Source organism: Lycorma delicatula, chromosome 10, assembly GCF_047948215.1.
Source record: "Lycorma delicatula isolate Av1 chromosome 10, ASM4794821v1, whole genome shotgun sequence".
NCBI classification, from domain to species: Eukaryota; Metazoa; Arthropoda; class Insecta; order Hemiptera; family Fulgoridae; genus Lycorma; species Lycorma delicatula.
This window is the reverse complement of record NC_134464.1, coordinates 11,312,049-11,330,175: the sequence shown is the minus strand read 5'-3', so window position 1 is coordinate 11,330,175 and position 18,127 is coordinate 11,312,049. Positions and strand designations below refer to the sequence as shown.

Below are 18,127 nucleotides of genomic sequence, written 5' to 3'. Positions count from 1 at the left end.
TTATAAATAAAACCTTTTGGAGTAGCATCAGAGAATGCATAATTAATTACAAGATAAAAAATAGATGTTATTAAAGTCCATATTATGTATTTACATACAATATAAACCCATGAAATTATGTTTTGGAAAATATATGAAGATATTAAATACAAAAGATAACTAACAAATAATTCACAGTCAAAAGGCATTAATGAAAGTTATTTCAGCATGTGTGTATGTGCAAGTTTAACAGTTGCAGAAAATTCAGAGTTTTTTCAATTTTTAAATTAGTATTATTTAAAAATTCATCAACAGAGTAATATTGTTTCTGTAAGATAAAATCTTTTAGTTGTATTTTAAATAAATTGATTGGAAAATTTTTTAAATGGATAGATAATTTAGTAGAAATGGAGCGGGGAGCATAATAAGACCTTTTCTTGTACGCGAAGTATTGAGTTAAGTAGTAGGAAAAAACTTTTACTGTCCAGTTTTTTTATAGAAGTGGAAACAATAAGTTACTATTCTTTCAAAAAAAGATTACACATTCATAAATATAAACAAAGGATATGTTAACATTTAAACTTTATATATATATATATATTATATATATATAAAGTATATATACTGGTATAAAAAAGGATTGGCTAAATCCTCTCAGTCTTTTAAACGGCTAATATTTTTTCCTAGAAAATTATTGTTTTATATGTTTCTAACATCAATTTTTTAATTATTAATTATAGAATGTCATAAATCTATCATTAAATGTAGGAACAATATCTTAATACTATCTGTTAAATGTTATCTTTTGTGTATCTGAGATCAAAAAAAATAATTCTATAATAATTTAAACATCTGATATGAAAATGGGAAAAGATAGAAAGCAATTTTACGTCTTGAACTTCTTTGAATATGAGGATTACTATTCCTTCTTTTGAGCTCTAGATATATATATATTAGAAATGCTATTATATAATAATTTTAACCACTAGACCAGCTCGGTCTACTTTTTTTTTGTCTTTTGAATTGAGAGGAGAGTTGAAGAAGTGTGAGGAGAAAACCAATTTGGTTTCAGGAAAAGTATAGGTACAAGGGAAGCAATTTTAGGCCTCAGATTAATAGTAGAAGGAAGATTAAAGAAAAACAAACCAACATACTTGGCGTTTATAGACCTAGAAAAGGCATTCGATAACGTAGACTGGAATAAAATGTTCAGCATTTTAAAAAAATTAGGGTTCAAATACAGAGATAGAAGAACAGTTACTAACATGTACAAGAACCAAACAGCAACAGTAATAATTGAAGAACATAAGAAAGAAGCCGTAATAAGAAAGGGAGTCCGACAAGGATGTTCCCTATCTCCGTTACTTTTTAATCTTTACATGGAACTAGCAGTTAATGATGTTAAAAATTAAATTATATACATCTTCCAGTGGAAGGTACATGTATTGAGCTGTATTTTGATTAATAGTTGCGGATTGGCACAGCATAAATTTTTCAAAAATGGTGGGGGGTAGTTTTTCACATTCTGAATTTTTTACTTTTTTTTTAATAGTGATTGACAAAAATGAAGTCTTATTAGTTTGAAAGAACTTTGTTTATGATTAGAATAAAGAAGCAAAAAAATTTCATTCATTTAGATATGTAGACAGAGCTGGTCTAGTGGTTTTTTTTTTGTCTTCAGTCATTTGACTGGTTTGATGCAGGTCTCCAAGATTCCCTATCTAGTGCTAGTCGTTTCATTTCAGTATACCCTCTACATCCTACATCCCTAACAATTTGTTTTACATATTCCAAATGTGGCCTGCCTACACAATTGTTTCCTTCTACCTGTCCTTCCAATATTAAAGCGACTATTCCAGGATGCCTTAGTATGTGGCCTATAAGTGTGTCTCTTCTTTTAACTGTATTTTTCCAAACGCTTCTTTCTTCATCTATTTGCCCAATACCTCTTCATTTGTCACTTTATCCACTCATCTGATTTTTAACATCCTCCTATAGCACCGCATTTCAAAAGCTTCTAATCTTTTCTTCTCAGATACTCCGATCGTCCAAGTTTCACTTCCATATAAAGCGACACTCCAAACATATACTTTCAAAAATCTTTTCCTGACATTTAAATTAATTTTTGATGTAAACAAATTATATTTCTTACTGAAGGCTCGTTTCGCTTGTGCTATTCGGCATTTTATATCGCTCCTGCTTCGTCCATCTTTAGTAATTCTACTTCCCAAATAACAAAATTCTTCTACCTCCATAATCTTTTCTCCTCCTATTTTCAGATTCAGTGGTTATTTCTACTATATTTCATTACTTTTGTTTTGTTCTTGCTTATTTTCATGCGATAGTTCTTGCATAGGACTTCATCTATGCCGTTCATTGTTTCTTCTAAATCCTTTTCACTCTCGGCTAGAATTACTATATCATCAGCAAATCGTAGCATTTTGTATCTTTTCACCTTGTACTGTTACTCCGAATCTAAATTGTTCTTTAAAAGATAATTTTTAAGCTGAGAATTTACATACATAATCCTCTTATTAATTGCCTGTCAGTTTATATCATTAGTATCGTATTTAAAAAATATATTTCCTACGTTAATATTATAAAATAAAAAAATTCTATTAGTTTTGCCAACATCCACCTCAACATAATAAATTTAATTAATCTTAAATTTAGAATCATATGAATTACATTTATAGAAATAAACTTGATTAACTGATTACCACTAACTTAACTACTGACCTAGTAATTTGACCTAGTGTCTTGTTGAATGGCCGTCATATTTATCTGTTTTAATTTTTCAGTGGTATCTCTAAAGCACTCCATTTAATTCCATATTTTTTACTGATAAAAACTTAGTAGTTAAGGTATCAGAGTAGCTTCTTACAGTAGTTTAAAATCATACCTACCAATTAAAAAAAAAGATAGTTGAAATTGCATCTTTTATTAAGAATACATAATTCAGAATATGGAATGCCAAAGGGAAGTGTCCTCAGTTCCTTGCTTTTCTTATTGTTTATTAATGATTTGCTTCAAATTCTTAAACCAATCAATATTACCTTCTTCGCAAATGACACAGCTGTATCTGTATCTGAATTTAGTTATTTAAAAGAATTGGGAAAATACCATGTTAGCGATTCAAAAACTTATTCACCAGATGAATTGTAACCATCTAGCTTTAATATGAATGAAACACTGCATTGCACTTTTCAAGGAAACATAACAATGCTGACTGCATAGTCTTCCCATTAGTGATAAAAGAATTTTTGTGTCCCATACATTCTGACCCCATAGAAGACACCCTCCATGTGATGGTTTCGGTCGCCACACCACCCTCTCTGTACCTAGCCCTTATGGGTTTTACTGGAGGTCATCTTCAATACCTCAGCAATGACATCTTTCAGTCTAGTCTCAGCTGGGATGCCCCCGATGCGAATGGCACAAGGGACATTCCCATTGGTGTACTACTAACATAAACACCAAACAAAACACATTTTGCCAAGTCTCAAACAAGACTGAATGACTTTCTAAGATTGAAGGAACTGAATATCCATTCGGCTCAGCTTTTCCAATTAACATGCAGATCAAGTGTCGAACTGATAATATCAAGCCGACAGATGGTCTCCATGTGCATTAAGTCGTGCCTAGCGCATTCATATGTCACATCCAATAATCCACATTGCGGAAGCATACCAGATTCCACCAGGCCGAATTTCTGACATCTACCCCAAAAAGCACCATGCCCTGTAAGAAATCGCATCGCATACTTGTTCAGGTTTACCCAAGAGGCATCCACCAAATCAACAACATTAGGGAAAATATCATGCGTATAACGCCCACACACTCTCTCATCCCATCTGACCTACCACAGGGCGGCACCATCCTGTTCTATCTTCTTTATTTTCTCCAAAGTCAATTCACCTGACTTCTTAGCAGAATAATGCTGTTGCTTCTCAAATGCAATCAAATCTATCGGTTTCACGCCTGTGAAATTATACGGTAACCATCCATTACTGTTAGCAATATAAGGCATTGTAACAAAATATTCCAATAGCATTTTAATTTTAGCCTATCTGCCCAAGCAGGTGCCACATACTGCATAATTGTCTTGCAGATGCCCTTGTACAAGATACTCATAGTCTTAAAATTAAGACCCCAATCAGGATTGACCACACGTCGAATTTCGAAGAAGACATTACAGGCTATCCCTGCAACGTATTGAAGGTACTTCTTAAAATGCAATTTCTCATAAGAAACACCCCGAGGTACTTTTGAAACTGAACGTATTTAATATGTTGGCCTGACATCGATACATGGACTCGCCGACTCACAGTCAAACGGCCTTTTAGGAGCGTCATCATGGTCTTCTCTGGACTAAATGTCATCTTATATTGATGGCCCCATAGCTTGAGTATCCTGCATGCTTGACTGGCTTGGAATTCAACCTCTCTCCATGAACCTCCTTCGACCAGCAGGAACCCATTGTCAGCATAAGCCACGATGTGACACGTGCTGGGAGTAACCTCACCCGCAGAAGTGAATCAAACTCCATCAACCCAATAAAGGACCCAACACACTGCCCAGCAGACAATCCTTGGACAGTGACTACCCAACTTTATGGCTGCCCTCACGAAGTAGCACATCCCAATGACTGAAGTAACTTTGCATAACCTGCAATTCTCTTACAGTACAATCTCTCTTCTGTAATTAGTATATAGCAGAAGGCTATCACAGGTTATTAAATGCCCCAGAAACGTCCAGGAAAATTCCTATGACATATTCCCCCCAACTGGAAGATACCACACTCATCACATGAAGTATGGTATCCTCAGTACCCTTTCAGGGACAAAACCTATACTGATTATCCATTAATAAACCATCAATAAACGTCAACCTCTCATTTATACGAAGGTGCAGAACCTTTTCAAAGACCTTACCAATAACCAGCAGTAATGTCAAGGGTCTGCATAACGAACTAACAGCAGGATCCTTTTGCCACCTTTAAACAATAATTTCATAATCCCCTTCTTCCAATGCAGCGGGAAGTATCCTCCAAACAAGAATTTATTAATAACCCGTGTGATACTTCTCACACTTAACTCTACTGAATGAACAAGGAGCTCCGCCATTATCACATCAAAGCCAAGAGCTTTACCTCTATCTAGACTACAGATAGCTTCTCATACCTCGGCCTCAGTAATCTCCAAGGGGAATGCACCCTCACAAAACTGAGCAACATCATGCCTCATTTGCTGATAGTATGTGGTCTCACCTATTACAGTATCATCATCAGGCAGTAAATTATCAAATAGTCTGTGCAAAATTTCAGACTGTCTGAAATTACATCGAGCCGGGTTGAGAGAGCGGACAGAAGAACATCCTTTTGTCGTTTGTGTTCCAAGACCATATACACAACTCCCCAGAGATCCTTATTCTCCTGTTCGTGCACAAAGGATCACCAGAAATCCCTCTTTGCTCTCTGAACTTAGTGGAAATATTGAAATCTGCAATGATATTCAGAATTTTTCCATCACCCACAGTTTTTTTGTTATTTTAATTTTTTTAAATATTTTAAAATGTTTTTTCGTCCATTTGTCCATTGTTAAGTATAAGCTCCTAGAGCATTGTAAATAAGATGGAACCAAATGAACTAACTCAAAGGGTAGTGTTACTACTGTTGTGCAGGTTCAGATGTATAGACATGTGCAAATATAATCTAGTGTAGCACACATTCATCAGAACGATGCCAGTTGTGAGATAGTAGCGAACCAGTAAACACGCCATTGTCAGTGCTTTGTGTGTCTGAATTATTGTGTTTTACATATTTACAACTTTATTTCTTTTAATTAGTCATTAGTTACAAAATGCCTAGTTTGTTTAAATCATCCTAACAATTTTTGTTATGTATGTGGAGAAGTGACACTCAGTCCCAAAGGTTAAACCTTATTACTCCATTAGTAAAAAAGTGTTATGAACTTTATTTTGAGTGTAAAGTCGAATACCAAACAAGGGCCTGGCTCCACGTATGTTGTTTATGCTGTTCTAGACTTCTCACTGAATGAAAAAATGGCACATGCCAATTGCTATCACTTTGATTTGGAGGTAACCCAAAGATAACTCTTCTGTCTATTATTTCTGCTTAACAAACATTAAAGGGATTACGTCAAAATAATTTTTTAAATGCTCATTTTTGTTTCAGTTCAAGAAGCTCAGAATTCTTCTTTCTAGTCTTCTGCCCATATAATTTTCATTAAAACCTGAATTGTAAATTATTTTTTATTCATTTCTTATATTTAGTATCTTCATGTATTTACCTTAACTTCATTTCATGGGTTTATACTTTAAATAATTAATATGGAATCTATGACTTCTATTTTTTTGTCTTACGATTAATTACGGATTCTGGTGATTCTGCCCTAATCAAGGTTTTATGCTTTACCTTGATTAATTGGGTCTAATGCTGGGGCAGTGTTTTTTATCAGCAGAGTACTTATCTACTCATTCCTAATGTAACCTACATAATCTATTATTATGTACCGATCAGAATAAGAGTTTTATTTTTTTATTTGATGATTTATGTTTAATATTGATATAATCTCATATCTATGTTTACAATTTCAGCAAAGGTTAAATATCTTATCATATATAACACTGTAACAATAATATTATTCTTATCAAATTTAGTGCTGTTTATAGCTACAGCAATAGAACTTTATGTACATAATAAAATAACTAAACGTGTACTAAAACCGGAAACTGATGAATGCGCAAGAAATTACAATAAAACCGAGAAAGAAAGGTATGTAAATTTGATTGGCTTAATTTTAAGAAAGTGTGACTTTATAATAAAAAAATAATAATCAGAATGGTTTAAAAGCTGCTAAAGATGTTTGTATACAGACATACAAGAGATGGAGCAAGAGTGGTAATGTTTTGTTGGCAGAGATTGTGAAGAATAGATCAATGAATCTATGATAGCTACATCTGAATAAATTTGTATTATACATAAAAATAAAAATGTATTTTTCTGATAAAATTACATAAATTAAAATTAACAAGTTTTTAAATATTTTTTCTTGTGTTGTTATGAAAGTAATAGAAATGTGTTGTTCTTCTGTATAATAGAAATTCTATGAATGTATCTGTAATAGTCTCATAACTTTCTCTACTCTACATGATTAGTTTCTTTACTGTACGTGATACAAGAGTAGATTTTGGTTGAAAATTTTTTTTTGTGAAAAGTTGGTGTGTTTTACATTATAATCTTACACACATCTAATTGTATAGTTATACTTTTAATTTAAATATTTTGTTTTAACTTAATACAGAATTAAATTTGAAATATATTCAATACAAAGACCTTCAGTCAAATTGTACTGGAAGACAAATAATTTTTGATAAACATGTGTTCTGCAGAAATTCATTTTTTATTATCTATATATCAGAGTTTGTTAAACTTTTTTATAAGTGGAACCCTTTTTAATGCCCACCTTTTTTGTGGAACCCCTGGTTTGCTTCAATAGTACGGTTTTAATGCAATTTTTTATCAATGGATTATTTGTAACAATGAGAAAATTATTTTGAACAATACTTATTTGCTTCAAATAATAATTTTAACATTAATCCAAAAATTCTTAAAATATCTTAAAACTAGTTATTTAAACAGAATTTGAATTTTAATGAAATGAGTGGTACTGCATTTTATTATCACAGATATACTTAATATTAGGTTTTATAAATGAAAGTTCAATTCTCATGTCAGGTTTGGCATTCATTCTGTGACGATATTTATTTTTTGTCGACACATAAGCTGAGAACCTTGTTTTGCACACATATGCAATTGTAAATGGTAAAAGTGGCAACATGCCTTTTTTGACAAATGAGGTGATACATCTTTGAGTATCAACTGCACCAGAATTCCATTAATATCATTAATTAAAATTTTTCTTGCAACATTGAATCAGAGGTCATTTCAATAAAAGTTTTGTATTCTTCTGCTAACATAGTTGTTGAAGGTTTTGCATTGACAATAAACCACAATGAATTTTGATATTTAATCTGTTGTTCATTTGAAAAATACTTAAGGCTTCACTCAAACCTTTCAGGTTCTGAATAATTTCTTCAATATATGTTTTTTCTATTTGAACACCTTCTTCTGAAAAACGTTTTATTGTTGGGAAGCAATAAAAATCATTGGAGCTCACACAAATTGTCCAAAATTCAATCTTTTTTTTAAAAGAAAGAATCTTTTCGTGGGTAGTAAATTCATTTACTTGTTTTCCCTGAAGGATTAAATTAAGTTCATCAATTTTTGTAAAAATATCGCTTAAATAGGCAATTTTAAACAGCCTATTTCTATCAAATAATTGATTTTTCTATTCAAAATTGTGGTCTAAAAAAAGGCAAGCACTTTTAGCTCAAAAATATGGGTTAGTATCTTTCCTCGAGATAACCATCGAATTTTAGTATGTAAAAGAAGAGATGAATGTACACTTCCCCATCCTCACATAGTATTTTGAATAAACAATTATTTAGTAGCCAAGATTTTATGAAATTAATCATTTTGACCTCATCAAAAGCAATTCTATAACTGGGAGACAATTTTTTTACAACTGCGCTCTTTTGCAACAAGTGTGGAATATTTTTACAATATGGATCATGCAGTGGCTACTAGAACAGTTGTGGCGATATTTTTAATAAGCTGTACAGCCCCATTAATGATGCCACTCATGGCCTTTTACTCCATAGGTACAGATATCAAATACAGTTGTCCCATGGTATTTGCTTCAAGAAAAGAATTTGAGGAGATCAAATATTTCCACTCCGTAGTATATATGGTAGAAATTTACAGAACAGAAGATCCCCCAATAATGCATTTTTGTGCTCATATCTAACGATTACAATTAAAACTGCGAGTCCAGCTATGTCGGTAGATTCATCCATTTGTAATGAAAATTTGCATGATTTCAGATGAAAAGTCAGTTCATTCTTTAAAATGGCTGCTAAATCTCTGATGCGCTGACCTACTGTCATTCAAGATTGGGATCTTAGCAATTTCTTTTGTTGATTTATCATCTGACATACATTTTACTATCTCCATAGCGGAAAGCTTAATAAGATTTTCCGCAATTGAGAAAGCTTCACCGCGTTGAGCTATCTGATAGCTGACTAAGAAGCCTCAGTTGCTTTCTCATTTACCATTTTCGTAATTTGGGCCATAAAACTTTTTAATTTTTAGTTTTTCACTTTTTTCAATAAAGAATTCAACATCTTTTTCTTTTAATTCGCTATTAACAGATTTCAAATGCCGACGCATTTTAGCTGGAGCTATTTGGGAGAACTTGCTGCATATAACACACTGAGGATTGCCATGAATCCTAAAGACATAACTTACATCATACTTCCTGAGCTTTTTAGTAACTGCTCTGGATTGATTGCTTGTAGAAGCAATAACTGGCGTAACTTCTTTTGAGGTCATTTTATTTATAGCACTCTCGTTATAATCAACATTATCTTTAGCAAAAGACTTAGTTGTTGAGCCCGAAGTAGAAGAGTCAAGTTCTACAGTAAAACGCTTGAGAGTGACCTCCTTTCCATCCTGTAACAAAATTTTGAAAATGATTTTAAAGCAAAAAATTGTGTGGCAGCTACCTTTTAAAACAGAATAAAGTTTATATGGTTACTAACATCGATAATATGATTAACAGCGGAATATAAAACACAAACACATTATTAATAGAATTTATGGGTTTTAAAACTTCAAAGACAAAATCAATAAAGTTTATCAATAAGTAAACATTTAAAATAAAAAAATATGACACATCGACAAGTGACTATTTCATTTATTTTGTTATAAATGCAATTGAATTTGACTGGACTTATGACAGATGGCATTAATTAAATTCGTAATTATCTTGGATGAAAACTATTTATTGACAGAAAATGAAATCATTTCATCATCTTTAGCTCTGTTACACTAACTATACTTTATCAATGAAAACATTATCTGAACTCCATTGTTGGCAATAGTGTTTTCATTTTGAGGTTGTGTCAAATGCAAAGACGATATTGTGATTGTTTATGCAGTGCTTATGGTTTTATTCATTTATTTTCACAACCATGCTAATGATCGCATATTAAAATCACAGATGGGTAAGTTAATGTATACATACTTGCGTGAACACGTTAATATATTTATGGATACATCTATGGATTTTAAAGATTACTGTGTAAATTACCATATTTAAATAATGTCCACAATAATGCAGGCAACCATGCACGCCTAAATGCCTGATGTGAAGACAGGATTTTGGCGTGATGTTACACAAAAAATCGTACTACATAAACTAGTGGAAGCGATGGTTATTTGGGATTCTATTTTTTAATTTCAGGGGGGGGGGTTAATTTTTATAGTTTTGTTTTGAATGTTAAGAAAAAAAGCAAGTAAGTTTCACGGGACCCCAGGGTTGCGTGGAACACAGTTTAAGAAACAGTGATCTATATAATTCCAGGGAGATCCCCTACACAGAAGAGAATTAAAACAAACTAAATTTATTTAATACTAATTTCAACTTGTCATGTTGATATCATAAACACTTAAAACGACTTATTTCTCACCTTCAATACTTCTCTAAACAGAAACAGACTGACTTTAAATCAGCATGCTGGCTATAAGAAAACAAAACCACTCTCAATATAACAAAAAGGAAAAATTACATTTTGATGAAAATAATGTTGAGAAACAATAAATACAAACTGCTACGAAGCATAAGCTGGCTCTTTGAGATCCTGATAAGATAGTAAACTACCCTGATCTACTCATCAAAACAGATTTTTTTTCTCATCTTCCATCCAAGGTTATAATTTTCATTATCAATTCTGCAAATGAATTTCTAATCCTACTAGGTTTTTTACTTTCAGGATAACAGGATTTGATGATTAGTCAGTGCATCATTGTTGTGTGTAGAAGGTAGTTTTTGAGAAATCTGGGGTGAAATACAATAAATAGGTGTAAATATAATATGTATATAAATACATTCTTGCAGAAAATATATGAAACTATTAAAAAAATTTGATAAAGGTAAACTACGAATTATGAAAATATGTTTTCATATCTGTCAGTATTATTATAAAGGAAAATTGACTAACAAACAGAAGTTGATAATTAATTTAATAATAATTTATCTAAAATAATAATTTACATCAGTTTCAGTTTGAAGATACAAATTAAAACTATCAATTTTAACAGTTTTATTGTTTTTAATTCTCTGATTACAGAAAAACATGCGTACTGTACTTGAAAATTATGGTATCTTATTGATTGTGCTATGGTTAGAAAAAAATAAAACTTTATTATATAAATAAAATTTACATGGAATTTATCTACATTATTAGTGCACATAAATCATTAATTTAAAATATACTAAAATGTTTCATATTAGCTGTGCATAATAAAGGCAAATTTTGAAAACTCTTGCTTACCATGGTTGGATAAAGAATGTTCATTTTTATCTGTTGTATTGAATCAGTTCTCCCAGTTTAGATATATAATTCTGAAATTCTCATTGCTTTTTAATTAGCTCAAATTTATTTTTATATTTATATTTTTATAAAAAGGTACATATGCTTTCTATCATACAGAACGATCAACTCAACACGGCCATCATTGGGGTTACATTTTTTATGAGAAACTTTAAAAGGGGAATCTACCCTAGATTTTTCCTTAAATTAAAAATACAGTATTATTATTATTTTTTTAATTAATTTCCAATATGGCTGCCAATCTCATTTTATCAATTTTACCCCATATTTTTATTCTACGTCTGCCTAGAAAATATTACTTCAAGACATTTTAATTCTTGGATATTTTCTCTGAACACAGCTGTTATGGGGCAATGGGCTGACAATTGTAAAATTAAATATGGCGGCCATCTACCTATATTATTTTAATTGAAAACCTAATGCATGTACCTGGTTGTTAAACATTATTCTCAAAGTTCATAAATTAAGTAAAGTTGAAAATAAAGTAAAGTAAGATTAAAAGAATTTTACCTTGAACCAGTGTCGTTTTAGTTTTATCTATTATGAAGGAAGAATTACAACAGAATTGCAGTGTCAGTTATAACAAATTTTCAAAATTGCCTGCCACCATTAGTAAAAATGCAGGCAGTTCCCCTCCTGAAAACATCGTTATCAGCTTTAGAAAATGTGTTGTAATAAATATAGTAAAAAATTTTGACCACCTTAGCTGTTATTTCTTCCACTGAAGTATACAGAGATGTGTACAATTGGTCTTTCACATATCCTCAGAGAATGTAATCTAATGAAAAAAGGTCTGGACTTCTCACTGGCCAAGCAATTATTTTGGAAATAAACTTTTAAAACCTCTTTAACCTCACCGTAGTTGTGTGCTGGAGCTCAGTCTTGTTGGAAATACATTTGCATTCAACAATCTGAAGACAAGTCATTAATAGGTGGCAGTAGAAAGTTTTCCAACAATTGACGCTCGAGAGCGTAGAAAACCAAAGCCAAAATTTGATTATTGATAACGGCGCACTAGCAGTTTATGGAAAATCTCACTTTATTGTGTCCTTCTGTGGCAATCAATGCATTTTCTTTTGACATATAATGATGTACAATACTTTATACCAATAAAGTATTTATTAATTTCTTGACAATTCAAACAACCATTGAATAAGGGCAACACTAACCATCAGTGATTGTACTGTTAAATTCGAGAAATCTTTCAACAGTGCAAAAAACATCTGATAATTATTTACCATTAAAATTGCATTTATTAGTTTATTATTGTCAGCCCATAGCTCTGTAACAGCTGCATTTAGAGAAAAATACCAAAGAATAAAAATGTTTTAAAATAATATTTCCATCCAAAAATGCAATAAAAACATGGGGTTTACATTAGAAATAATATGGTTTACCACCATACTGGAAAAAGGACAATGATTTCAAAAATGGTAATATTGTATTTTTAATGAAGGGAAAAATCTGGGGAGGTTTCTCATTTAAAGTTTCTCATAAAACTTACAGTTTCTGAGATCCCTACTTTGGCCAACTTGAGTTGATCACTCTGTGTAACAACTATACAGAGATAAAGCAATGTATATAATATTTTTTTTATAAAGGATGGAGGTATATTAACCTTTTGCTTTATATGAGCTGTCCCAGTCTTCTGATGCTGTAAATCACCTGAGTACAAGAAGCACCAGTCCTTCTAATGAAAAAAATCAGAGTCATTCGTATAACTAAATATCACCTGCATTTCAGTGGTTTGGGATACTGATAGCAAACAGCATATTCCATTCAACGAAACATTGGGAAATCACTTCATCCTTTAGTTTCTCAAGTTAGTTTGATTTGGATTTTAGATTCCTAAGAATAATTAACTGTTACATATTTTATGATACTTAAATTACTCATAAATGCAACTGTTTATACACATTTATTGATGATTAAATAAGTAAATAATTATCTGTTTCAGGTTCAATTTATATTTAAAGCTGCTGTTGGTTATGGGTATACCTTGGGCATCACAACCATTAAAATTAATTTTACCCAGCTTAGATCTGCTATGGCAAGCCATATTTTTCTTTAATTTACTCCAAGGTGTACTGATATTTATTATATTTATATGTAAAAAACGAATACTTCATGCTATCAATACTAAGCTATGGCCATCAAAAATTATCTTTACATATAATGAAAGCTCTTCAAAAAACAGTAAAACCAACAAAACATCAAGTTCAGGAGTCATGCAAAGTCAATATGCAAATAAAACTGATGAAAAAGAACAAAATTATGAAATGATTGAATTAAATATTAAACTGAAGAGTAAATGACATAAACCACAACAGTTTAATGCAGATTATATCTAAAATGACATAAGGTATAATAGGTATACCTTATTAACATAAGGTATATGAGATAAGGATAATTACCATGTATCAAAGACTGTAAAAATATATATATTTTAAATAGAATTTCAAATTATTAAATAAAAATTTGTGAATTTAAATTTATCTATCTTTTTCTCTCAAAAACCTTTTCAGCTAATTATTATCAGTTCTTTTGCCAGAAGATAGCATTGTTGCAAACAGCAGCAATCTTAGAAGATTAGAAAAATGTAATAAAAAAATACATTGTACTCGGCGTAAGTTGTTTGTTCAACATATTACTTCTGTTAAATATTGTACAGTTGTCAATTTCAAATAACATATTTATTGTAGATTAGATACCTCTATTTTTTATTTCTTATTATTTATAAGAGTGAGTACATCACTCTAATAAAGATTATTTATTTCGGAAATATTTTTTTTCTTGTGGGTTTTGAGTATCGACTTTAGTCATTAGTCCTTTTCACAAACAAAAAAAAAATTAAAAACTTACAACTCTGATATTAAGAACTATCAACTATTAAAATATTCTTTATACTAAAATAGAAGATCTATCATAATTTTTATTAGCATATTTTAAAAAATCTTTGTAATCATTAGATAAAGATTCCTCAACTTTAACAGTATAATGAAAAAATAAATTTTATGACTAAGTATTACATATGTTTTCTTACATAATTGTTAATAATAAGGTAGATCTATATTGTTTTTGTAGTTATGGAAGTTTTTCTTATTAATATTTGTGATAATTCTCACTAGAGAACTGCTTCAAAAATTACATTTTTTATAAGTATTTTTGGTGCATGACTATCAACAATATTATTAATATGTAGTTGCAATTCCTAACCAAAAATTTCTATATCTGTGATTAATATCAAGTCCCAGTCAGGCATTGCATTTTTCATCTGCTACCAAATTCAATTTCTATGTTTCATGCGCAAACTTCAATATTATGTGGAAATATAAAAACTAAATATTATTTACAATCAAATTCTCATTTAGTAAATGTTGAATGTTACAAAATTAATATTTTTATATCTGGTAAGAATTAATGAGGTATAAATTAAAATTCAAAATCTTAGGTAACATTATCTCTAAGGTAAACGATATTTATCATGATAAAAAATTTCACCATAACCAATATTAACACTAATGTCAGTGAGATTAGAAAAAACAAACTCATGAGAATTACCACGAGAGTTTTAACAAATTATTTGATTTAAAAAATTACAATTTGTAGAAAAATCTGTAAGGTGAGTAGAAAATATATTTTGATAATATTTAGCAAAACCTGGCATTTAAAGTCACCTAATAATAATTTAACAGTGGCTGTCCTATATGTGCTAAGCGAATTACAGATACAATTTATTTTTATTTTATAAATTATACAAAAAATCATAAACATCTTTACTTTGTTGCATTCATTTTTTTACTTTTAATTACAGCAAGTAGATATACTTCACCTGGAAGAGGTACACCTCATACACTTGTGTTTAAGTAAATAAACCGTAACACGATAAAACATCTGTTTAGTCATGCACAGATCTAATGTTGATTGCAAACCCTCGAGACTAGTCCAAGGTCTTCATCAATGGCAAGGATAGCTGTGTCATCGGTGAATGAGGCAACAAGCAATTTTCCAGGATTGGAAGGTCTGCAGTGAATATTGAATACAACACAGGACCCACTACTGAGCCTGAACACCCAACCTGATGTAGAAGAATCTTCATAACTTATCAGAATATCTGATCTGTGAGAAATATCTCAAGATAATTTTGTAAGACAAGGTAGATTGAGGAAATTTTTATTTTAATCTATAGAGAGAGCAGGCAACCAGACCTTGTCAAAAGTCTGTTGGATATTTAAGAGGCCACTGAGCAGAATTTTCTTTCTTCTAGGTATTTCTTCATAGACTGACTTCATATTTATATATATATATATATATATATATATATATATATACACACACACAGTAATAAAATTAACAAGAGGCAAATCCTGTTTGTTACAATATTCAATAATAATAAATACTTACATGACCCGTATAAAATTCCATCCATTCTTCTACCTTCACAGCGTTTAAATCATTTATTTTAAGTTCATTGATTTTTATTTTAAGATTAATCTGCAGTGAAACTTCATCATTTACTGAGATCTCAGAGAATAAAAATTTAGGGGTAAGTATACCACCATTAAAATTATTTGTGGTAAAACTACTAACATATACAGTTTCATCTTAGTTGTTCAAATACGGCATTTTCAACCTCAGTAATTTTCATCTTTACTATTACTTATAATACTTTTATGTCTTACTTTACGTCTTTAAGGAATACTTTCCTTTTTGGAATACTTTATGACTTTTATGTTTTATCACTATTCGACTAAAACCTTATTTTAAATAATAATTTAATTTGTTTTAAACTCAATATACACGCACTGAATTCACAAAAAAAAATCAATCTAACATAAACTTTCTTAACTACACGTGAGGTTATAACAGCTGTATTCACAAAGTAGCCAGTTGGAAACTGGTTCTATTTTTAAAAAAATTGTAATTTTTAAGAGGTAAAATCAGATATTAATTAATAGATAATATACTGAAAATGTATTTTTAGCCTATAATAATTTGTCTGAGCAATAAATAATTTTCAACCTCTATGGCATTATGAACTGCAACAAGTACTATTAAAAAAATTTAAAAATTACTTCACATATTCTAAATTAATAAAAAACTGAATTGAAAATTTCATTATCAGAAAATGTTTTTTGCAGTTTCAGTATTTATTGTCCTTTTTACTTGTTCAGTATTTTTTACACTATGTTCAGTATTTATATATATTAGATACTAGTTAACTTGGCACTCTCTGTTACATCTCTCGGTTTTCTTATTGTTCGATCCATTTTCAACTGACAATGTCGGTCGAAATCTGTTTGTTTTTTCAAGTGGACCAACATCCAGCGAAGAATTATTAATTGGGACTGACATACGGTTCCCAAGAGTACCAGCAAAATACCGGTCCACTCCTGCAGAGGGCGTGGAACTATGATTACATACAACTGGGTTCACCCTGGTACCCCTTGCTCTAATACGTTCAAGCATCCACCCATCGTCGTCATAGTTTTCACCTTGCGTTTCGGTTAAGTTTTGTAAGGTGTCGCAACACCACCGAGTGTGAGTGTAAGATGTTGTTCTGCGTCTGTGTAAGGGTATATGTTGTAATTTCTGTAATGTTCATGGTGCGGTGTACGTACATGATGTAAAAGGTTCAGCAGCTCAGGGTTGCAGGAAGAAAATCTGCCAAGGCTAGGAGCAGTGGGACACCAACCACCAAAGTCTTAAAGAGTAAGATTCCCTGTCAGGGTTTAATAAGCCCTTGGAAAAAAAGCAGAGAAATAAATTTGCTCCAGTAAAGCCAACCCAGGTAAGAAAATTAATAAAACCGAGAAAACCAATGAAGCAGGGAGAGACTTTGGTGTAAATGAAATATTTCATATGGAGCTGCATTGTATTGCAAGTTGTCACAGGAATCGTACAGATTCATTAGTATATATATTAACCAAATTAGATCAAATTGGTAAAAAGTTAGAAACTCTGGCCAATGAGGAGGGTCAAAATATTGTTTAGCAAAATGTAATAAAGCAGTTATAAGAGCAAGAAAACTCTAAAAATAATCACCAAAAAAAATAAATCACCAGAAAACTTGTCACTTGAATAGGTTTTACTAGTTTACTGTCCATGAGCAGACAACCCATAAGATACCAACAATTAAATTTTCAATTAATAGCATCTGGAATAATTTCAAGTATTAGAGATCCATTTTAATCCATCGACAGAAAGATTGATTATCTGAAAATTAAAAAAAGAGAATGCCATTGACTGAAAGAAGAGGCATGGTAAGACAAGATGGAAAAGTAGGGTTAGAAATTATTTTCAATCCTGACGATAAAACTTCTGGGTATTTTAATGACATTTTATATCAAAACTTGATGGAAAAATTAAAATTATCATGGATGGGTAGAGAGAGCTACTATAGTTCAGTTTCATCACAAATTGAATACAAACTTAGGTAATGATTAGTATATAATTGATAAGAATAAAAGGGGATTTATAAGTCTAATTTTCTGGAAAGAGTATCTTTGTTACCTCTTAACAGAAGGTTATTCCATGAATTAAATGGTACTCTGCGTTTTTTGTGTTGTACTAGTGAGGATGAAGATATCGGCACTTTAAGGGTAGGAAG

General features: G+C 31.0%; 1 protein-coding gene and 1 long non-coding RNA gene across 2 annotated transcripts; one reads left to right on the top strand and one right to left on the bottom strand.

The window, feature by feature from the left end:
* Window positions 1–9,123: 9,123 nt before the first annotated feature.
* On the bottom strand, window positions 9,124–16,157 carry LOC142331625 (uncharacterized). Its single transcript, XM_075377653.1, has 2 exons — window positions 15,922–16,157; window positions 9,124–9,574 (listed from the first exon to the last, which is right to left on the bottom strand). The coding sequence occupies exons 1-2, from the start codon at window positions 15,940–15,942 to the stop codon at window positions 9,167–9,169; spliced, it is 429 nt and encodes a 142-aa protein (XP_075233768.1). The 5' UTR covers window positions 15,943–16,157; the 3' UTR covers window positions 9,124–9,166.
* LOC142331282 (uncharacterized) lies at window positions 9,860–14,008 on the top strand. The gene is made up of 2 exons (XR_012757950.1): window positions 9,860–10,128; window positions 13,475–14,008. It is a non-coding gene; the product is annotated as an uncharacterized LOC142331282 (long non-coding RNA).
* Window positions 16,158–18,127: the final 1,970 nt, after the last annotated feature.